Genomic DNA, 22,568 nt, shown 5'->3' on the forward strand with positions numbered 1-22,568 from the left:
TCTGCCCCACAGCCAGCAACGTCCCCCACAGCACAGGCTGGACCCACAAGCTGCCATTTCCCTCACAGCTCTGCCCCACAGCCAGCAACGTCCCCCACAGCACAGGCTGGACCCACAAGCTGCCATTTCCCTCACAGCTCAACCCCACAGCCAGCTCCGTCCCCCACAGCACAGGACGAACCCACAAGCTGCCATTTCCCTCACAGCTCAGCCCCACACCGGCTCCTTCCCCCACAGCACAGGCTGGACCCACAAGCTGCCATTTCCCTCACAGCTCTGCCCCACAGCCAGCTCCTTCCCCCACAGCACAGGACGAACCCACAAGCTGCCATTTCCCTCACAGCTCAGCCCCACACCGGCTCCTTCCCCCACAGCCCAGCCCCACCCCCTCAGGGCTCGCCGCGTCCCCACAGCGCGGCCGGGCCGGGGCGGGAGGAGGCGGGGCGGGGCGGAGCGGAGCCGGCCCGCCGGGGCAGGGACGTCGCGGGCCGGCGCGGCGCGGCAGGTAGCGCTGCCGGCGGAGCGGGCCGGGCCGGGCCGGGCCGGGCCGTTCGGGACGGCGCGGCCATGGGGAAGGTGCAGCTGTTCGAGATCCGCTTGGGCGAGAGCCGCGTCGTCTACAGCCCCGGCGAGCCGCTGGCCGGCACCGTCACCGTGCGCCTCTCGGGCTCGCTGCAGTACCGAGGTGAGCCCGCGGCCTGCCCGCCGCCTCCTCCCGCGCTGGGGCTGCCCCCTGCCCGCCTCCCCCGCGGCGGTGCCGTGCCCGCAGCCCGCGGGGCCAGGGGCGGTGCAGCTGCCCCCGGGGGCCGTGGGGGGCGCGGTGTCCCCTCGCCCGTGGGACGCCGTGGGGCCGGTGCCGGGGCGCGGGGAAGAGCCGGGCCCGGGTGCTTCGGGGCTCGCCCCTCGGTTCTGCCCCTCCTGCGGTGAGGCGGTCTGGGGAAGGGAGCGGCGGGGCTGGTAGGAGCAACCTGCTGGATTATTTCCTCCTCTGCTTCCTCTTACTTTTTCCTCCCATCCCATAAAAAAGCAAACAAACCAACCCCCCTCCCCCCCCTCCCCCCCCTCCCCTTCCACCCCCCCCAAACCCCGAACACCTCCCTCAGCACGGGCTCGTTTCACAGGAGCCCCCGAAGCTGGCGGGTGCCCAGGGCGGTGGCACCGGGAGGTGGCCGGGGGAGCCTGGACCCCGCGTCCAGCCTTTCCCGGAGCCCTGCGGGCTCCCTGGGCTGTCGGCATCTCCTGAACACCGGGCCCTTGTGCTCCTGGGGCTGCCGGAGCTCCGAAATGCGTATTTTTTATGGTAGGGCGATGGGAGGAGGCCGGGAGGAGATAGGCGATGGGATGTCCCCGCCGCAGCAGGAGGGGTGTCCGCCCGTTTACAAGCACGGTCCGCGGCGAGCAACCGTTTCGTAGCGTCTCGAATGAACGTTTTGAGTTGTGGAAGTACCAGTTCGGGAGACATCCAGGCTGAGTACGTGGTCCTGTGTGTGCTGGGGGAGAGAGCGCCCGCCTGCGGGGCAGGCAGCTGCGGGCAGGCAGCGGTGGTCTCGGCTGCGTTCGGGGTGCAGGAGGTCTCTGGGGTGTGTGGTGGCTGTTACTCCAAGCGAGACCCTGTTGGTGGCTGGTGCAGTCCATCGGGGTGGAGGGATGGGGAGGGGAGCTACTGGGCTTGGATCTTCCAAGCTGGGAACTTGCTCCCCCACCCTAGAGAAGTCATCCGCATTTACAAGTTAGTTTTGTGCTCGGTGCCATGGAAATGCAAACTGATTTGCTGTTTTCCCTGAGGTTGTCTTGCTTGATTCCCCTGTGTGCATGCTTCTTCCTTTATAACAAGTTGTTGGGGGGAAAAAAGACCAAAGAATGTAAAATGCAAAGTCTCTTGAATAGAGATGTCAGCCTGGATGGTAATGCCTATGCTTGCCTATGTCTTGCTTTTGTGAGCACCTCTCCCAGTTGTCTGCAGTAGCTTTTTTGGAAGCTTCCTGAGGAAAAAAGTATCTAGGACGAGTACAGTCTTGTAGCCTGTTTAACTCCTGTCGGAGCAAAACTGTTGCACATCCAGTGTTTATCTCCTTGGAGGGCACTCCTGGATGTATTTCTTCCAGCAAAGATGTTCCTAACAAAGTGTGGGTCGTTTCTGTCCCCATCCCATCCCATTGACTTCCATCCCTGTTCCTGAAGGTGCCTCTTGAGTGAGATGAGAGCGTTTGGCCTCGGAGGGCTCGGTTATGCTGGCCCCTCACATTGCCATCTGGCCATAGTTACACCTTGCTGTTGCCTCTACAACTCCAGTATTGGAGAGAAACTGCCACATTCTCCTGTACACCAGTTTTCCTTTGATTCCCAGTGTGCTGCAGCTGGTTGTTGTGGGGAAGGAGGATGTCTCTGTTCTAGACCTTTTTTCTGCTTCCATATGGCTTTGACTCTGAAACTTTGGTGTCTGGGTTAAGTACTGGTCCTGGAGCCAGGAAGGGTTTTGTTGTTGGATCTGGGGGTTGATGCTAGGGGAGGGATTTTGATAAGAAGCTGGAGCAGCTGAGCAGGGCTCTAGGAAAGCTGCCAGAAGCATCGAGACAAAATCTGAGGTGGGCTGTGTGTGCCTGTTCCTTCTGCTTCTGTGTAGAAGTGACCTGGGTGGCTGTTTTGGGCTGAGGTCCCTGCATATTGGCTTCACTAGCTGGGGCAGAAAATTTTCATAGCTGGTGTCCGAACCTGCCCAAATAAGTCATGTTGGGATGTGACACCAACATCTGCAGAGCACAAGGCGGCTTTTTGCTCTGTGTCCTCCCTGCTGCTCTGTATCTTATGATCTCTGGTGTTTAAACCCTCCATGTTGGGCCAGGGAAACTCTCGGATGGGTACCCTCTCCTCCTTTCTGCTGAAGGAAATGCCTCACCCTCAGAGGAGGAGGCTCATGTAGCTGCTGAAACCTCCTTCTTTGTGTGACAAGCAGGCAGCTACCTGCTGGAAAGAGATCTTAAAGGGACTGGTCAGCCCTGTTGAGCTCAGCAGCAGAGGGGTCAGGCAACTTCTGACATGCTCTGGCTTTCTGCTGGGGTGTGGGGAGGGGTGGGTGGCATCAGCTTGTCTTATATAGTATATACACCTACACCTTCTGTGACCAGCTGTGGCTTTTCAGGCTATTAAACAGCTCCCAGGAGAAGACACAAAGTCCTTGCCCATTGCAGGTCTGGCCCACAGCACCAAGGCTTGGTGCTTTCCATTTCCTGAGCTGGACCAGTCTGGTGCGGTGGCTTCTCTGTGTTGTGGTTTTTGAGATCACAAATGCAAACAAGCCTGTAGATGACTACTTCACATGGTAACTCATTTTATGGCTCTTGAAAATTGCACCTTCTGAAAGGTGGACAGTACAAGCAAACAAAGCTCGTTCTGCCTTGCTAAACGCAGTAGAAATCTTGGGTCATAGGAAAGCGTAACTGGAGACACACCTTTCGGGATCATAAATGCTCCCACCTACGCTGGCTTCCGTGCTGACTAGCAATAAAGGGTGTTCAGTAGCACATCTTCTTCAGCTGACCTTGTGGCAGTGTCACAAATGACGACTGGCCTTTGGTGACCCACGCAGACCTTCTGGCGAGGCACACTTCTCCCCGTGGCTGTGCCAGGGTGACAGCCCTTCCCTGAAAACTTCTGAGCCCCAGGGGAGAGCCCTGATGGGAATGCAGAGTTCCTAATCATCGTGCCTGGCTTGCTGGGTAAATCATCAAACAGGGTGTACAAAGAATAATTAATCTTAACAGGAAACTGGCGCTGGGACAGCTGGAGATGGAGTTAATTTGGGGGGAGGGAGGAGGGAAATAAGTTCCTTCAGAGCAGGGCAGGCAGCCCTGGTTGCTGGCAGGAGCGTGCTGGAACAAAGGCTTGTGCTGCTCGGGGATGCTGAAGAGCTTTCCTCTCAACTCTGTGGCTTCCAGGGGCCATACAGATTATTTCAGTCCTGCTGCCTGCCATTCAGCGAGGCTTCTCGTGGGCAGAAGTATAATGTTAAAATAACAGCCCTCTCTCCTGGGTCACTAAGAGTAAAAAAAAATGCAAGTGCTTTCCAGAGCAGATTTCAGCGCTTTGCTATTCTCTGTTATTTAGCTGTCCAGGTTTATGCAGCGATGACTTGACTTTAAAATCACTCCCTTGAACTACAAAGCTCCAGACACAAGTACCCGTGTCTGTTCATGTTCTAAAAGTACCTACATACATAATTCCCATTTCTGCAGAGCAGAGAGCCTGTGAATCATAATTTCCTCTTCTATCTTAAATGTAGTAAATATTCTCACTTCTCATAGGGAGAACCAAGAAAGCTGGTGGTGAAGGGTGTTCAAAAGCAGGTCACTTGAATCCTAAGTCATGTCCAGAGTAAAAGATGACTTCTGCTTCCCTAGAAGGGCAGTAGGAAGAAGTTTGGGTTTGGCTAACATTAAGGTGGTTCTGACATGTATGTAACCTGTGCCCTTCCTGAGGGGAAGAGGTGACACTGAAAGACTCTGTTGGCCACGATCCTCTCTACCACTTGACCCCTCATAAATACTGTTCCTGCAGAAAGATTGTGTTTGAGCTGCTTGAGAAAGTGATGGTGAAAGGATGAATTCAGTCCCTGGTTAGTGCTTTGAAGCTTGCTCTATCCTGAGTCAGAAGCTTGTCTTCTGTAAAGGTGGATTTGAAATCTCTGGGCTTGGCAGCATAGGTCACCTGTACGTGATCAGGATGGGAGGGACCCAGCGGCTGGTCTCGGCTTCAGGGTGCAGCATGGCAGGGAGTGCGGTGCCTGCAGTGCAGAGCTGAGCAAGGGCCTGGTGGGTTTGGAAGGCAGGAGAGGATCCAAAGCTGTTGCTATCTCTGGTGATACCGGCAGTGCCCGGTGAGGTCCTCGAGCTGTCTGGCATCCGCTAGCAGCAGTGGGTGCCAGGACGAGGCGAGGCTGGCACTGATGCTCAGGAATGCTCATATATCGTTCTGCAGCATCGCTCCGGCAGGCTGGATGGCTCCTGCTATAAGAGAAGTGGATTAACTTTCTTTTCTCATTGTCTGGAGTGAGACAGCAGGGAGCTGTGTGGCCAAGTCTGTCTGAGGCTGTGGAACAAAAGAGGGATTTTTGTTCTCCTGGCTGGCTTGCTGCTAGAGCTTCAGCTCCTCTGGAGTCAATAACTAATCACGAGATTGTTTTGTGTCTCCTGTCGCTGCAGTGTGTGCCTCTCTCCGCTGCTCCCCCTGCCCGCGTGCCACTTACGCTCATCTGAAAAACTCTGCTTGCTGTTTTCCTTGGAGAGGAGACATGATGTGGCCTCCCATCTCTTGTTTAACAAAATGGGAGAACAAGTGGAGCGGAGTTCTGTCTGTTTGATTTGCTTCCAAGTGTGACAAATGGGGTGTGAGTGCTTATTCCTTCCCTAGAGCAGTGCAGAACTGGCAGAGATGTAGCTTGTCTTTCAGGGCTGGAGTCAGGTAGGCAGCAGGGAGGCTCCCTGGCTGGGAGGAGGAGGTCTGTGGGTTTCCATCGCTCTCCTCCAGAGGCAGCTCCCCATCCCTAGCACAGCCCTGCAGGCACAGTCGGGGGAGGAGGAGCAGCCAGGGAGGGTGAGGGTGGTGGTTCAGTCCAGCCCCTCTGCCAGGGGAGGCGTGGGTGCATGGACGGGCATGCTCTGCTCCTAGCATGTTGTGGAATACCTTCTGCTGAAAGTCATCCTCGGAGAAGAGGAAGAAATACGTCTGTAGAAGACACAGCTGTCACTTGACTTGGCGAAGTCTTGCTAGCGGCTCTCGTGGCCAGGGGGAGTAGGATGGACATGCAGACCATCCTCTGCTGCCTGGAGAAGGGAATGCTTGGGCCCTTCAGAGAGAATAAGGGCAGTGGGGTGGTTGGGTTGTGCTGTGAGGCTGCTGCAGACCTGACCTGTGCAAAAGCATAGAGAAAGGTGCTCTGCCAGGTGTTGGGCAAGTCTTTCCTCCTCCTGCTCAGGGCAGCTGCTCCTGAAACAGCCTGGCAAGCACCAAGGGGCTGGGTTTTGGTTTGGTGCCTCTTTTCTTGAGGGCTGATTGCCGAGATACCCAACCTACAGCCTTTAGGCTACTGTTGTGACCTCTGAAGTCAGGCAACGGGGATTGCTGGGAAAAGTTAATTACCTCTTTGTGCTGCTCTTAAAATCTGTTGCTCTTCAAATCTCTCATGTAGAAGTGCAAACTGCTTAGGAGAGGAGAAAATGAGCAAAGGACCAGACTGCTGCCAGTCAGCGGATTTTTGCCTTGTGCATAGTTGTGCCTGCATGTGTGCCGAGTCCCTGGGTTGTGTCCAGGATCTGAAACAGAAGGTGAAATGACTTCAGACCACAAAGATGTGCAGGCTTCTGTCTCTTTGTGGTGGCTTTTAAACAGCAACTCCACATCCCCCAACTCTCACTGATGGCCAGTTAAAACTAGCTGATGGGGTGCCAGTGTCAAGCGTGAGCTGGGTGTTTTGCTGTGAATAAGCTTGTGGGTAGAGGCTTTTCACCAGAAAGTGGGTAGCTGTGGCTGGGTAGTGCTTTGTCCAGCATCAGGTGCTGTGTTCAGAGGGGCGGTCAGTGCCGTGTGGTTGAATTGAATGGCTTGAGCAAACTCCCACGGCTGAATCGGAACCCTGAGATGCTGGATGATGGCGGTGGAGAGGATATGGGGGTGTCCTGAGGTAAGGATGGATGCTACTTTTGACCCCTCTCAACAAGATGAGGGTGGCAAGCTAGTTCCAGCCTGGAATTATTTGTAGACCTAGTTTAAAAACACCCTGACCTCTGAGCACCTTAATCTTGATTAAAGACCAGAGCTTATTGGCTATCTGTAGCAAAAAAGACTTGTTTCCAAGAAGCATGAATCATTTCTGGAGCGCTAATGCTTATAACTTCCAGTCCTTTGTTCTTGCTGACGGAACTGTGTTCTCGGTCGTTCTGGCTCCAGCAGCTCAGGCCAGAGGTAACAATGCTGCAGCAGCTTGCTGTCCGTCCTTCCCAAATGCACCCGCCTGAATCCCAAATGCTCCCTGCAGTAAGACTTGAATAAAACTGACTTGGAAGGCAACATCTCCAGGGAGGAAAGCTCAATGTGTGGGTATGAGTTGGTGCCTTCTTGGTGGGGAGTGTCAGCACAGGACTGAATGTCAGGTCCGAGGGTTTAGCTCAGTCCTAAATGCTGTTCTCTGTCTGCTTGGACCTCTGCAGGTGTCCAGCCTGATCATGAGGACTGTCTTACCAACTTGTAGCACTCCTAGCATAGTAGGGGTTTGTTATCTGGTGCTCTAGTAATAACAAGAACATAAGTTGTCTTTCCAAACTGATGATCTTGCTATAAATAGAGAATCCAGCTGCTTGCGTTGAATGCCATCAAAGAAAATTATAGGAGCAGCTCTTATGCAGAATGAAGTGGATTTGGGCTGCTTCCTCCGAAGATGCTGGGGCAGGGGGATTTCTTGACAACCAAGATGTGCAAAAGCAATGCTTGAGCCCAGTGTGGTGTGTGAAATCTTCAGCGGGGAGCAGGTGAGGCGAGGTGGCTGGAATCTCCCGTCGCTCTGTCCCACGCTGCACCTTCCTGCCTCCCCGCCGGAGAACCTGCCTGCGCTGGTACCGGGCCGAAATGAGGAGTCACTAAATGCAGAATTTCTTTACTGCTTATAAATAAAGCTCTTCAGAAAAAAAGGCACTTGAAACCTTCCCTGCTAGGAGGAGGTGAGCTGGCTCCGGGCTCGTGCTTGGGAGCTGCAGCAGCACTAAATCATTTGGAGGTGTCTCAGCAAATTCTAGCTGCTGACTCGCAAGTTCAGCGCCTAGAGCAGAGCGGGAGGGCGGACGAGCCTTAGTGCAGTTATGCTCCATTTCTTGTCCCCTGTGCTCTTGTCTCCTCTCCTTGCTCCGACCCCTCACACCAAAACTGTTGTTTCCAGGGTGGCTGAGCAGTCCTGAACTTGTTGCTTTAGTCATTCTCGGTGCTTTGGAGGCAGAGGCTCCCTCAGGACGCCTGGTTATGGCAGTATCGTCAGTGCTGAATCCTTTCAGCCCCAGGTGCGTGTGGTGGGAGGTGCCAGCCTGTAACAGGCCTTTTCCTGGCCGATGGTACTGAGCTGACTTTGCAAATGCTCCTTTCTGGGGATGCGAAGCGGGTGCTGGGGAGTTCATGCCCAGGAACATTCCTTGAGCCCCAGGAGGGGATGGAGGAGCATCACCTCCTCTCCTGAGCATCTGCATTGCATCTGCAGGGCTGGCCATGGCTGAGAAGACGGGGAGAGCTGTGTCAGGCTGTGTTGTGGGTGGCAGTGAGGATCTGCCAAAATGAGCATCAGCCAACAGGACTTGTTCTAGCCTTAACTCCTAGACAAGTGTATCTGAGAGTCTCAGAAGAAAATGAGTGTGACTCAGTCCCGCAGCAGAGTCTGGCCCACAGGAGCCCTTGTGCTCTGGCATTACAGTAAGCCTGTTAAGCGTGAATTTCCAGAACTCTTTGAAGCCTTTATTTAGAAAGGGCCTGAAAAGGGAGTAGGCTCTGGTGAATCAACCTCTTTGTGGTAAGTAGAGAAACCTGATCAGTCGGCTGTTTATCTGCCTGCAGTGGCTTTTGCACCCAGTGCAGAGGGGTGATGCTCCTGCTGCGGGGGCAGAGGGGCTGTCTGGAGGGGGAGAGCTGGTTGAACTTGCTCCGGGGTGTGGGAAGAACGCAGCAGAGCTGGCGGTGGTCGCAAACAGAGGTGTGTTCCCAGGACATCAGAGAGCTTGGCCTCCCTGGCTGCTCCTTGTGTCGGGTGAATTGCCAGCTTGTTCTGCCAGCAAGGTGAGAGAAGGTGCCTGGCTTTGCACTTGCTGGGAAAGAACAATTGAGTTTGTTAATGAGTTTAAAGGGGCAGTTTGTTACAGCATGGACCTGACTGGTCTCAAAGCACCCAACAAATGCCTCCTGGGACCTGCAGCGCTGTGTGGTAGACTGCGCTGGGGTTTCTTGCCTGGTTCTTCCTTTTTTAGACAGCGAAGTCAAGCGTACTGGAATACCTTAACTGCTTTGGCCTAAAGTAGTGCTAAGTGCTGGGTGGCAACCTGTTTTAGTTTGGGCAAGCTATAAAAAAAAAAGGTTCCTCTCTTCTGTTTCAGTGCTGCTCAGCTCAAGGAAGGGTGGCTGTGGTCTGTGGCTGGCTGAAGTGTGGAGTGCTGGCAGGTCCTGGTGTCCATCTGCATTCCTGTGAGCTGGGGCGAGCTGCTGGTTCTTCACTTTTCTGGATGCATGTTGGGCATCTGGGACTTGCATTCCCCTCCCCTTTGTTGTAGGGGCCAAACACTGAAGATTAAGATGCTCTGACTGCTTATGTATGTCCAGCCTTGTTTTGCTTTGAAGAGCATAGCTTTTCTTAAATTCAGGGCTCACAAAAGCAAATTTAAGTTGCCCAAGTCCCGTGAGAAGGATGGCAGTAAATTAGAATCTGTCTTGCTCAGGGGATCGTGAGTAAAACTCTTCTGGGCCTCACTGAGATCCTAAATACAAGATGATTCGGTATCAAGCTGGCAGTATCTGCCGCTTGGAGGTGCCGGTGCTGGCAGGCAGCCTGCAGCCCCGCAGAGCTGGGTGTAACAGCGCTGGGCAGCGGTGGGACGATGAGTGGGGCTGCACCAGGCCTGTACCAAGCTCTGTGCAGAAAGGAGGGTGAAGAGGAGGGAGCACAAGCAATGTTGTTTGCTGAGATCTGCTGGGTAACAAGCTGAGCTGCTCTTAGCCAGCGTGTGACTCTTGGTGCAAGCCCTGCCTGGAGCTCAGTCCCATCCTGGTAAAAGCACAGAGGGCTCTCTCGTGGATGGGGCGAACAGAAGCGAGTCTCAAGCATAGCTCTAGAAGGAGGGCAGGCATGCTAGTCTCTAAACAGGTCAGAATTCTCCCCTCTGAATTTCTGTCCAGAGGAAAGGAAAGGAGTTTCTTTCCTTTTCCAGAAAGGAAAGAAATTTCTTGAGACTGAAAGTTGGCTTCACACACCAGAGCGGTTGAAGATCCACATGAAACACTGCCGCTATCTCCTCCAGCCTTCTGCTCTTCTGCAACCTCTCTGCATTTCCCCTCTGATACTCAGAGGGATGGATATTAGGAGAGGAGGCTGTGAATGCTGGCAGTGCGGCTGAGGTGGGTGGCTGGCATGGAGATATTCGTAGTGAGCTGTGAGATCTGCCTCTCTGCCAAATACTTAAGTTCCCGCAGTGCCTCCTGTACTGCTGGCTGATCTGGCTGTTCCCAGCACGCAGGGGCGTCTGCATCTGCCACCCTGGCTTGGGAGGAAGATGCCAGTCCCTCAGCATGCTGTGGTGGTGCACGGTCGCTCTCCTTGCACAAGGACCCGAGGGCTGGCGTCGCCAACCCCTGCCCCGCGTGTGGCAGCAGGCATTGCGTGGAGCAGTTCTGCTGGGCCATGCCATCTGTTTAGGATGGGGCCAGAATTTGGGCTCTCAAAACTGGTCAGAGGTACAATTTTCTCCTTCCCCGCTTCCTCTGTAGCCACCATCAAGGGATATTGCCTGTCCCAGGCCCAGCCTGGGCTGTTCCTGCAGGAAGCTGGTGGGTGTGTTGGTTGGCAGCCTGGCTCCAGTGCCTCCGGCGGGGAGGCCGGGGTAGGTGGCCCAGTGCGGGCAGTGGTAGCTGTGTGGCTGTACACCACTGCCAGCCCCCGGGCACTGACTCTGCGCTGCCCTGCTGGTACAGTGCAACCACCTCTGCCCTTGTGGGCTCTGCAGGCAGAGTAACCCCATTCCTCCCCACCTCTCTTTTTTTGGCAGTTTTGGAGAAAGGGGATGCTGGGGAAGTCCTTTCTGGAGCACATTTGGTGAGCAGTGAGGTGGTTGTGGCAGCAGTAGCGTGGTGGGGATCAGGGTGAAGGGGTGGATGGGGGTGCAGCCCATCAGTCGGACCCTGCGCACGGATGCTGTGGCGTTTCGTGCCTGTTGCTAAGGAGCTGCAGTTGCCTTTGGCAGCAGGACTGGCAGATCTGAGGCACAGACTTTGTGGCATGTGGTCATCCCCCTCCCGCAGCCCGTGTGGCCTTGTTCACCGGTGAGTTTTCCACCCGCAGCCTGACATGTGCAAAGACAGGCTTGTTAAATGTGCTCAACCGGGGATTTCGTTCCAGATGTTTGAGATGACCCTCTTCTTCCGAGGGCAGCCAGCGCGCTGATAAAACACTGTGATGCTATAAATAAACCTGTCAGCTCTACAGGGGAGAAAAGCCTTTGGTTTGAACAGGAGTTTGAACAAACAGGAGCCCACGAGTTTGCCTGCTTCTCTTGGGATGCACGTTGACCCCTGATTTTGGGGAGCATCTCAAAAATGTAGGTTACCCTGTTGCTCTCAGCCTGATGGAAGGAAGTGCTAGCAGAGGGGACAGGGTCAATCTGTCTGGAAAAAGGACTCAGAGAAGATTTGCTACTCTGTGTTTCTACAGGCATACACCTGCCCAGTTTCCCTTTGGAGATTTCTGTATTTGCTACAACGAGTCCATCCTCAGTGATACTACCTTCATGGACATGCCCCTCCTTGTGCAGGGCTGGACTCTGGCTAAAATAACTTGTGCGTAACCAAAATAATGGCTGTAGGTGGCTTTGTCTGTGTAGCAGAGCTGTCACTCCCCTGTTGTTGCTACAGGTGGAGTTTCTACAGGCTGTGATGAGGAGCTGGTCTGGCCTCCTGCAGTGTGGGGCTGGGTTGGGTGAGTCTGGGCTTCCTGCAGGTTGTGCGGGAGACCCAGCTGGGTCCTCCTGCCTTAGCCTGACAGCAGGCAAATACAGCCCTGCTGCCACAGCCAGGGAAAACAGGCACACTGGAAGCTCAGGGCCAGGAAGAGGGGAACTGTCCCTTCCACCGCTGTGAGGTATTTGGCTGGTCTAGCCTCTTGTAGGGTACAGAGGGCAAGTGCCAACCTGGGGAAGGAATGACTGAGCAGCAGATCTTGCTCCTGGAGGCTAAATGATGCTAAAGCCCGTGCTGCTGCAGAGGAGGCTACAGGGTGGTCCTGAGCCCCAGCTGGGCTCGTGTGTGGCAGGAGCATTGCCCGCAGGCAGCAGCACAGGAACAGAGATGGGGCAAAGTGTAGCAACGACTCAGTGTTTCACTGGGAGCCTGTCCACAGCCTCCGAGCAGAGACCTGTACTGGGTGTGACTTGTGTGATGGGCTGGCAGGCTGCAGGAGGTGGGATGTCCCCCTGGGTCGCAGCGAGCAGCAGCCGAGTCTTCTGTGTGCCAGAGGCTGCTGCTGGTGTGGGAGGTGCTGCTCGATGTGTGTCAGCTCCAGACAAGTCACCTCCTGAGGCCTGGCTAAAGGTTTGGGTTTGAGTTGAGATGGAAAGCATGAACTACTCTTCTAGACAATTTCTCTCCTTCCACATTGGAGGTTGAATCCCCCTTCTGCCCCTGTGCTGGGCTCTTGGGAAGGAAGAAGATAAAAACCTCCTCAGACAATCCTTAACCCCATACTAAACCTGCCACTGCCTCCAGCATTCGGTGTAAGCTTTGCTCTTGCCTCACTGGCTTGTGAAATGCCCAAGACTGTTTGTGTCTCAGGAACTGACAGGATGGACCCAGAAGGATGGGGACAGCTGAGAATTAATTAGGAGCTGTTGGTTTAATTAGTAGTGTCTCAGTATATTTGTGCATGAGGGCAGGACGCTGAGGGAGTAGCATATCTTGTGAGCTTCCAGCCTTCCTGCTTAGAGGACACGAGCCCTTTGTGTCTGAGGTTGTACTGGTGTGTTTCTGTAAAGGACATCAGTACGAACACCTCAGCCTGCCCCTCTTTGGGGTCTCAGCTTCCTCAGTGTCTACTTTTCATGGAGCTTTTCTATGAATTACCCAGTCTCTACATACTGGTTGAGAGTAACTTGCTCAGTCTGTGGGTCTTGCTGTCTCCCAGGCTTTCCATTTTCCCGGCACAATCTGGTCCTGCTTTGCTGGTGGTGTGGGTAACCCTAAACCCATCATTTTCATCCAGATCCAAAGGCAGGGGCTTTACAGTGCCAGAAGTTCTCAAGGCATACCAAAACTTGTGATCTTTGTTGAACCCAGAGGTTCTGCTCTGAGGTGGAGCTGTCGTGTTGTGTGCTGAGGTGGTCTCCTGCTGCCACTGCGACAGCCCATCGATCTGTCAAGGGCAGGTCCCCACTGCCATCGGTTGGGGAGTGATCGGTGCTCAGGGTGATCCATCGCCCCCTTCTCCCCAGGCTGTTTCTGTCCCCTGGGGTGTGCAGGGGTGAAAAGCAGCTCGTTCCCAGCTCATGGGATGCTCTTGGTCCCTGCAGCTCTGGGCGTACGGGCAGCAGCTTGAGGAAATCTAATTAAAATGTGGTGATAGCTGCCTGCTGCGGCTCTGATGGAGAGGGATGAAGAAAGGGGGCTCTGGCTTCCCGTGGCTGGTTTCCATGAAATTAAGACTTCTCTGATGCAGAGTCGCTCATCTCTCACAGTGCTTTCTCCCCCTCTCCTCCCCCATTATCTGGATCCAGGCACGCACAAGTTCACCATGTGTGTCCTCTGCTTTCCCCTTGCCCAGGATGCAACACCGGCTCCCCTGAGGAGGACATCTCACGGGGTCACCAGAAAAAGTAATTTGAAGTCTATGACTGCTCTCCTTAAATCACCTTGGAAGAAGGCAGACGTGCCCAGCTCCTGGCATCTCTATTTTTACTTCATGCAGAGATGGATATGGCTGAGTTGTCTCCTTTTATTTCCAGCATTTGGCGTGTGCTGTAGCGCATTGCTAAAGATGTGTCTGCCTGGACGTGAAGCTGCCTGCTTCCCTGAGTCCCTGGGGGACTGCAGGGGTGAAGGGCTCTTGTCTTCTGCATGGCTTTGTAATTCATTTCTCTGCTTGCTACTCTTCCACTTCCCTTGCAGGTTTTGGACTTCTTTTTTCTATATTTATTCAAAGCAGTCTGGGTAAACAGAGAGCAGGAGCATGGTAAGTGGGGGCACTGGTAGCACTGGGTTCCAGAGGCATTTTAAAGGGTTTCTAGTAACTGGAACTCTCCTGTTCTATGTAGAAAATTCTTATTTGCTCTATCTGCAGCTTGGCACAGAGATTTCCTTGAAAGGCTCAGACTATGTATTTTGCTTCCTGGCAGTCAGGCTGACAAGCTCTGCACCTCAGGTGGCTCCAGTTGCAGCAGCTCTGATGGTGCTGGTTTGCCAGACCTGTCCCGCTGACGCCGTTTTTAGCTTGCAGCTGCCCCCAGCACCACGTGCCCCAGTTGTGCCTGTCAGCTGCCCCCATCCCTCCTCCTGTTTGTGGGCAGGAGTCAGTACGTGATAGCCAGGCAAGTCCCCGGTCTGCCTGTGGGATGCCCGTGGAGAGGCTGATGTCATGGTTAGAAGCTCCAAAACCTGGTTACAAATAAGATAAATGGTTTGACATGTTGACGCGGGTGCCTCTGAAACCCCCTGGATAACCTGGGGGAAATGAGAAGCCTGCAGCTGCCAGGCTTTCCGGCTGGGGCTTGCTCTGTGGCTGTGGGGCTGAAATGGGGGGGCTCTCTGGCTGCCCTGGACCTGCTGCCCCCAGCATTGCCCACCCTGTGTGGGCCTGGAGATCTGCTGGATCCTCCAGGAGCGTGGAGGGTGAGCTGGGACATGCGATCCCCGTATCCAGCCACAGGCCCACTCTCAGCCGTGGGGTATGCTCAGAGCTGATGTCTGCCCCATTGCTCCCCCAGTGAGGTGGGGGAAGCTCGTGTTTCTGGAGTAGGTTGGTGAAGATACTCCATAACAAATCCTCTACCACTTGAACCGCTCCAAGGCTTGTCCTACGTCTAGTGACTTGGTGTGCCCGGTAACGGTACGCTGGCAGCTTTGGAGAGTGTAGGGGAAAGGGGAGAGTTTCTCCATAGCTGTGAAGTTGTCTTCAAGGTTTTCAGCTTGAAATGTTGCTTTCTGCTCCTTCGGTTGCCCTCATGCACCTGGAATGGCAGCCCCAGGGTGTGTGATGGTCAGGAACGTGGCTGGAGAGGGCTGCCCTCGGTGGGGACGCAGGACTGGGACCCCTGAGTGCCCTGGAGCTCTCCCTCCAGGAACCATCCCTCCTCTGTGGGCACAGGCTGGCTGCAACCACGCCAGTTTGGGATGTCGGTGGTTAATTGAGAAGCCCTGGAGCTGACAGCTCCTGTGCCTGCGAGTTCTGGAGAACTCCTTAGCTAGCTGCAGTGAGAATTCTAGACAGAGTCTGACTTTAGCCCTAATGGTCGGCTGTGAGGGGGGGTCCACCATCACAGCAGGGACCACCAGCCAAGGGTTGGCTCTGACTGGCAGGCTGCAAACCCACTGCCTTTGGTTGCTGAGTCTCTTGCCTGCTGTGGGAAGGGAGATGGGCCATAACGTGTATGTGCTTGAACATGCCCACCCACCTGCCTCCCAGGAACAGGAGTGCTTCAGCACCGCAATGCAGCAAGCAGGCTTGAATTAAAGACCGTCATCCCCTTATCTGGGCGTTGCAACAGATGGTGGTGATCTATAAACTTCTGTGGTGAAGGGAGGCTGAGGGGGAGCCTGTTCAGGGGCTGTTGCTCCTGAAGGATGTGAATGTCCTCCGGTTCTTTGTTGGGCTTTTCTCACTTGCATCTCCTGTGTGAAAATGTGGGAGTGGAGTGGTTGAGTCTGAGCTTGGTTTGACTTAAGCCATCTGAGTTATTTGGGCTCACTCAGAGCGGGACAGGCTCGTCGTGAGCCCAGAGACGTGGCAGTATGCCCGAGGTGGGAGCATGAGAGCTGGAACCAGTGTGTGGGTATGCAGGATGCCACCCTGCTAAAACCGCTCACTGCTCCTTCTGATGCTGAAACCCTGACGTGGTTTTGACTCTGCCATCTGGCAAAAAAAAGAATTGGATGTCACCTGGGGGCGTGCAGGGGAGTTTGGAGTGATGGTTTGCTTTGGGAGGGGTCTTGTGTCTGCTCCAACCAGGCATGCTGGGTGCCGTGGTGTGGGCAGCTCCCATCGCAGGCCATGCTCTCCTGTTCTTCCCCTGCCTTGGAAGTGCCAGTGCAAATCACAGACACAAACAACCAAGCTAACGTGTCAGTCTTGATGCTCTGTTATGTTTGGTTAATGAGAATTGGCCTCTGGAGCTGCTTATCCTTTGCCCTTGAGTATAAAACAGCACTTTGCCTGCAACAGGCTCTGGTGTTCAAAGTCATGATCAGGCTGTGAAGGTGTGGTAGCAGATCTGGTGGGGGAAGTGTTCTTTGTTGTGGGATTAGAGACGTTGAGCCCTGAGGAGCCCATTCCACCTGCATGCCTGTTGCAGAGCACTGGTAAGGGGCCTGGGGTAAGAACTATGCATTTTCCCTGCAGAGAGGGCTGGATTTGGGTTTCTTTCCACCCTGTCTTGAGTCAGCGTGGAGGACAAGGTCACTCTGGCCACGCAGGTGCTCTGGGGAGCTGTTTGAGGTGGTTGCAAGCAGCATCACTTGCAGCCCTCATTGTTTGGGTAGGTGGGTGGAGGTGGTGAGATCAGCATGGCTGAGAAAGCTTTGGAGTGTGTGTAGTGGGGGAGAGCTCTTAAGCCAACTCAGATTGGTCACCTGCCTCCCAGGGAGATGCTTCCTGTGAGACATGGCTTGAATACAGGAGAGCAGATGGGTGAAATGGAGGAAGTGTCTGGTAGTTCCTGCCACCTTCCTGCCAGCAGAACTATTCACCTGGCCAATCTGGTGAGGGATTTTTGTGGGATCCATTAAAGCTGTTGCAAAACTGGTGAGAATCAGGACGCGATGTTCAGGCTGGGACAACCCTGAAGGCCCAGTTTGTGCTGCGATAGGTCTGCCTGCATCCTCCCTGCATGAGGGTAGCACCGCAGATCGTCTCCTGCTGTGCAGCAAGGGCAGTCTGTCACGTTTGTCTGGCTGTGTCTGTCCAGTGTTGACATCAGAGCTTGATTTCAACCTGCTGTGAATTGGCCAAGACTAACTGAAAATGTCTTGTGGGTAGCTCTTCTGAAAGGCATGTAGCTCTTGTGGAAGCTGTGCTGCAGGGTGAGCTCTGGGGTAATTTTCCCAAGGCGCGGCACAAACACAGTTTAAATTACTCTCCTTGCTTTGGGAGGGTCAGATAGCATCTCCAGTGCCTCCAGACCTTGCTGTGTGGCTTTGCTGTGAGCCCTGTGTCTCTAGCAGGAGGAACCCACTCACTTGAAGTGGTGTCTGGCTGCTGAGTAGAAACATGCTTATCGAGGTGATCGGAGGTCCTGATCCAGGACAAGCGTTAGTGGGCAAAGTGCTTCTGCTGCAATCCTTTGAAGCAGAGACTGACCCCGGGACATGGGAGCAGGCTCCCAGGCGCTGGGGGTGTCCTGTGAGGGTGGCTGGCTGTGAACTCAAGCAGCAGCAGAGCTCATTCAGGCTGCCCTGGGGGGTCCAGCACTCTGCTGCTGCTGCAGACAGGGCTATACACCTTGTTCAGCTGGCTCACGGGCTTGTGTCGGACCTGTCTCTACTCCCAGGGATGGTGGGATGCCTGGCTCCTTGTGGGGTGGGAGGCAGCAGAGCCCTCGGCCACTCATCCCTGTCTGGACAGGGACACCTGAGCGTATTGGAGAACATCTCTGCTGCCAGCCTGAGTGCTGAGGCACATATTGGGAGGGGATATTGCTTCATTTGGGAGAAAACTAGAGAGAGAGTTACCTCTCAGGGAGCTGAAATCACTGCTGTTTAGGCTTTCACAGTGCAAGGAGGCCAGCTTGAGGACTTCTGGGAATAGCACTGGGGTAGCAGGGAGTGTGCAGTAGTGCTGAGAGTAAGGGCAAAATGTATTTCTGAAATGAAAGCATGACCTGATTCCTTTGCTCTGTTTTTCCACCCTGTTGTGTTTTCATGAGGCACTGCTCCTGCACAAGTCCACATACAGTACATGAAGCGAGTCTGAGCATGAGGTTTTGCTTTCTCTCAGTGCTTACGTGTGTGCTTTCTCTCAACAGCCATCAAGGTGAGCTGCATTGGAACCTGTGGGGTGTCTAACAAGATCAATGACACAGCATGGACTGTGGAGGAGCAGTACTTTAACAGCACGCTGTCTCTGGCAGACAAAGGTAAGTTCCACAGAGACATGGTGGAGTTCTGTGATTGAGATGGTCTACAGAAATGTATCACCAAGACTTCAGCATCTTCTTGATGTGAAATACCCCTTCACAGGCTGCCTTGGCCCGTGCACAGAGGATGGGAGCCAATATTAGAGACTACAAGAGCTTAGAAGGGGCTGTGCAGAGAGGCATCCTGAATAGCTGCAGAACTTGGCAGCCACCCTGCAAACACTGCTTGCATCCTCTGGCCCTGGTCTGCCTGAAATGGAGCTGCCAGCAGCGACTTTGCCATTTCAAGGCCCTGTGGGTTCACTCCGCTCCACTTCCGATGTGTGTTGTCTATGACGGTCACAAAACACTGATCAAAGCTGGTCAGTAGAAGCCAGTTGCAGGCCAGGAGTAGTTTACACGGAAAGGGATGTGGAAGTGTCACATTGAGAGCATGGCAGGGACAGCCTAGGACAATTACCCCCACACCCCCAGCAAGCCAAGATGCCCAGAGATAGCAGTGGGTTGTATTATCCTGTGGGGTAAAGTGACACCAGCAGCCTCTGGGGAATCTGGGCTCGAATGAATGCTGTCTTTCTGCTGTTAAATAGGTCAGCCTTACTACAAATAATTCATGCTGTGCCCTGGCTCCTGTTGAAATCAAGATGTGCTAGTATTCACCTGCTGAAGGCAGTGGCTGTAGCTGTAACTGTAACATGGCAAAAGCCCAGGGTGGCAGGAGCTCAGCCCTCTGATGCTGTTTTATCTTATAACAGGAAATGGGTAAAACTGAAGTGGCACTTTCTGCTAGCTCAGCAATTTTTCAAGCAGAGCTTTTAGCGTCAAGGGGAGACTGACCTCATCCACGCAGCAACTGGCAAGAGCACTGCTTGCTCTCTGGTCCCAGAGAAGGGAGACAGCTGTCTGGCTCGCCTCTTGGCTTGGCTCATAGCCCAGGGGCTGCAGTTGGAGGTAAACTGCCTGGGAGGGCAGTGAGGAATGTTTCTGCCTGATTTTGGATGCGGCACTGAGCGCAGCCAGAGAGCCCAGCTGTGAATGTTGGGGTAGCAAAATCCCAGAGGCTTTATAAGGTGCTGCAGGCTGTTGAGCTTAGATGAGTTGGGAGTTGGAAGCTATGAACGATTGTGGACTTCTGGAGAGGTTTAAACCTTCAAATGCACTAAAAAAATGCACCTTCCAACTTCTGTTTCTAATATTTAATGATTCAAGGGAGAGCTGTGATATTGTGGTTGGTTCTGTCCTGGTGAAGCTGCTGAGCAGTGGCAAAAGCCAACCAGGAGACAGGAGTGGGAAGAGGTGGGTGTGCTGTTTGTTGGTTTTGTAGCCCCTGGGAGAATTTGATACCTGCTTTGGCAGTCAGTTTTTGTGAGATTGCCCTTGGGAGCCATCCCCTTGACAACTAGGACCAGTGTAGACTGGGAGGGATGGAAGGAAAATGCATTGATGGCTACGTGCTTTCTGACATGTCCCTTTGAAGGCCTGTATTCCAAAGACGTCCAAAATTTGGTTTCCCAGCTCTTAAACTGTTCGTGGAAAGCCCTAGTCTTTTTTTTGGCTCTTAATTTTCTGGGACCCAGACTCTTGTACCTTGCTCAGTGCAGTGCTGCTATCTGTCAACTGCTGGTATTGCAGACTCTGCCAGCCCGAGACTTGAGCAGTTGCCTGGGTCTGGGGTGGCAGGGCTGGGCTACTTGCTCTGCGATGGAGCCGGTGTTGGAGCTGGCAGCTGCCCAGCTGCGTGCCTGGAGTGTGATGGGGACAAAAGAGGCCAGCTGAAGGCTTCCAGAGCTACTGCAGCTTCAGGCAAGGAAGGCGAGAAATGGTAGTGCATGACTTGTGTCAGAGGTGTAATGGATTGAAGGGAGAATCTGTCCTGTAGCGCTGTAGAGTCCTGCGCTCAAAAGCTGAGGTGTGTTGTGGTTCCATTGCTGTTCTGTCTTGCAAAGCTACTGTGCTATTACAGGAAAAAGCCTGGTCCCAGCTACCAGCAATCAGTCTGGAGCAGCATGCCAGGTACTTACAGTCACTGAGCTATGCTCTTCTGCTTTTTGTGTCAAAGTGGACACAACCGCTGGGAGCTCTCAGCCTCTGGCTCCCAGCTGCAGGGACGCAGAACGGAGGGCGGGCAGTCCCTGTGCATGGGATCCCAGCCAAGGGCAGCGCTCGTGGGGCATTTGCTCTTTGTCCGACTGGTACAAGCTCAGGAGTTACTGTCCTGGACTTGCCATGTTTGCCCCATGCCCCGAGGATGCAGAGGAGTGAGCAATGGGACGTGGGTGGGAGAGGGCAGGACCTGAGACAGCTTTGAAACTGTCCCTTGCAATTGCTGCGCTGGCCTGTGCGGATATGGAAACAAAAGCCCTGGGCGCTGGCACCACTCCAGCCTGCGGCGCGGGGAAGCGAGATAACTGTCTGCTGTCGCAGCCCTCGCCATGACATTGATGCATGTCCGGGCCAGCGGAGCAGCGGGGAAGCTGGGCTGCTTCTCTGTGACTGCCTCCGCGCGTGCCTGTCTCTGCCTGTCCGTGTCTCTGCCTCCTTCGATGGTGCCGCTGGCAGCACCGCGTCCTGGCACAGCACAGCCCTGCAGCGAGGCAGCGGCTGGGGGTTTGCTAAGGAGTCGTGCAATGGCTTCGTGGACACGAGCAGCAGGGCAGGACCTCAACGCTGACTCAGCCACGGCGTTTTTAGGCTCACCAGGAATAGCTCTCAGCTGCCCCGGCCTTTCCTGAACGGAGCATGAAGGAGCTTCAGACAGACAGGCCGTCCCTTGGTGTCTGCTCTGCTCAGAGCAGAGCTGTCCCTTTCCCGGCGACTCTGGCCAAGAGCGTTTGGCAGGGACGGGCTGCTCCAGGGTCTGGCAGTAAAGCAGTTTGGGGTGCAGCTGCCTCTGAGGGGGCACACCCAGTGCTCGTGGGTGCTCCCTGGGGTGCCTCCTGCAGGTCTGACACCCGGCTGGGAGGGGAAACTGAGGCAGTCTTGTGCTCTTGGGACATGGGGCGTTGAGCTGGGCCACGCTTTCTGATGGGTGATGGCAGGAGCCCAGGGTGTGGGTGAGTTACGGGAGTCAGAAGCATTCCCGAGCAAGGACCCCCAAAGGAGCACTGGGCCAGCCCTGCCACCGGCCTGCACCACCAGCGTGTGACTCCTTCCCTGGCCAGTGTTGGCCAGTCGCAGGCGAAAAGCAGCGAGTGCCATGAGCAAAGGTTACTGCCGCTGCGGACAAGTACTGCGGTGGCGTATGGAATGGTCCTGTCACGTGCGTAAAAACATGCAGAAACTCCCTGGGGTGAATACGTGCCTGTTTTTCAGGTGAGGGCTGGCTGTGCCCACCTTCCTTCTCATGCCCTGAAAAGCAAACAGCAGGAGGGAGGGCGGAGGGCAGGGATGTGGGAGGCCCCGTGTTCAGGTGGGGGGGCTGCCTTTCTGCAGTGCTGCAGGAGCATCTAATCCACAAAGGGGGATGTCACCTCCTAGCAGCACAAATGGAATATGAATGGAGGAAGGGGAGGAATTTGCTTCTGCCTCGGAGGACTCTTTATATTCCTGAGTTCCCCTCCCCTTACAGCAATGCTGTTACCTCTCCTTCTTGAACCTGTATGTCAAAAAATAGAAGCAAAGCAAGGGGGAGCAGCCTGTCCCTGCTGTACGGGGGGAGCTGTGCCCTGGGGGAGAGGGTGATGCCAGGCTCCCCACTGGCACCCTCCCCAGCGCTCTCGCAGAGGTCTTATCCAGCCTCGTAGTGTCAGCTCGGGTTGAGGGAGGATCCCTGGTGTCCCCAAGGCTGCACAGCCAAGGTGTCTCCGTCTTGCGGGTCCCTGGCGAGCGGCTCGTGTTCCGGCAGGACCTCAGCAGTGCAGGCATCTGGGGGGACGGTGCAGGGAGGCAGGCTCAGCCTGAAAAACAACCCGCCTCGTGCTCTCCCTTCCCACATCCTGAGCAGTAACTTTAAAAAACAGCGAGCTGTGCTCTTTGAGGACACGTGGGGGGAAGGGGAGAGGAGGCTTGCAAAACTATCGAGGTTTGGATTGCTCTTTAAGCATCCAAGAGCAACTCCGCACTTCTCCACCCACACACGTTTGCATTGAAGTCAGTGAGGAGGCAGTGTGTCCTCTGTAGCATTAGCTGTTGCTTGTATTACACGCTGTTTGGTTGTGGGTTTTTTTAAGGGTGTATGTTGTATGAGAAAGGAGGCAGGCCCTGAAATAACCCAGATGCCTGCTTCACAGCATATGGCACTTATTTAAGGCACTGGCCTCATCCTTAATTTCCCTTCTCACCCCCTATCGAAGCAGCATCCAGGGTGTGGAGGGCTCAGCTTTGCCCCTGGAGCATCCGCAGGTTGGTAGCCGGTGTTTTTGCTGCAGAGGACCCTGCTGTGCCTGTGCTGGCGCGGTGCTTGTCCCCGCTCGAGCAGTGCAGCATCCATGCTCTGGGAAAGCCTCTTGCTGGGACTGGCCAGGGCCGAGCAGCAAACTGGAGGCAGCGGGCACCCGTGAGCTG

General features: G+C 54.7%; 1 protein-coding gene across 1 annotated transcript in view; it reads left to right on the forward strand.

Moving 5' to 3' along the window:
• Nucleotides 1–463: 463 nt before the first annotated feature.
• Nucleotides 464–22,568, forward strand: part of ARRDC1 (arrestin domain containing 1) — a 39,801-nt gene continuing 17,696 nt past the window's right edge. The window contains exons 1-2 of the mRNA XM_074846259.1: nucleotides 464–685; nucleotides 17,955–18,065. Of these exons, the coding sequence (XP_074702360.1) occupies nucleotides 568–685; nucleotides 17,955–18,065 (229 nt within the window). The 5' untranslated portion in view covers nucleotides 464–567. The remainder of the gene's footprint in view (nucleotides 686–17,954; nucleotides 18,066–22,568) is intronic.

Source organism: Strix aluco, chromosome 20, assembly GCF_031877795.1.
Source record: "Strix aluco isolate bStrAlu1 chromosome 20, bStrAlu1.hap1, whole genome shotgun sequence".
NCBI lineage: Eukaryota > Metazoa > Chordata > Aves > Strigiformes > Strigidae > Strix > Strix aluco.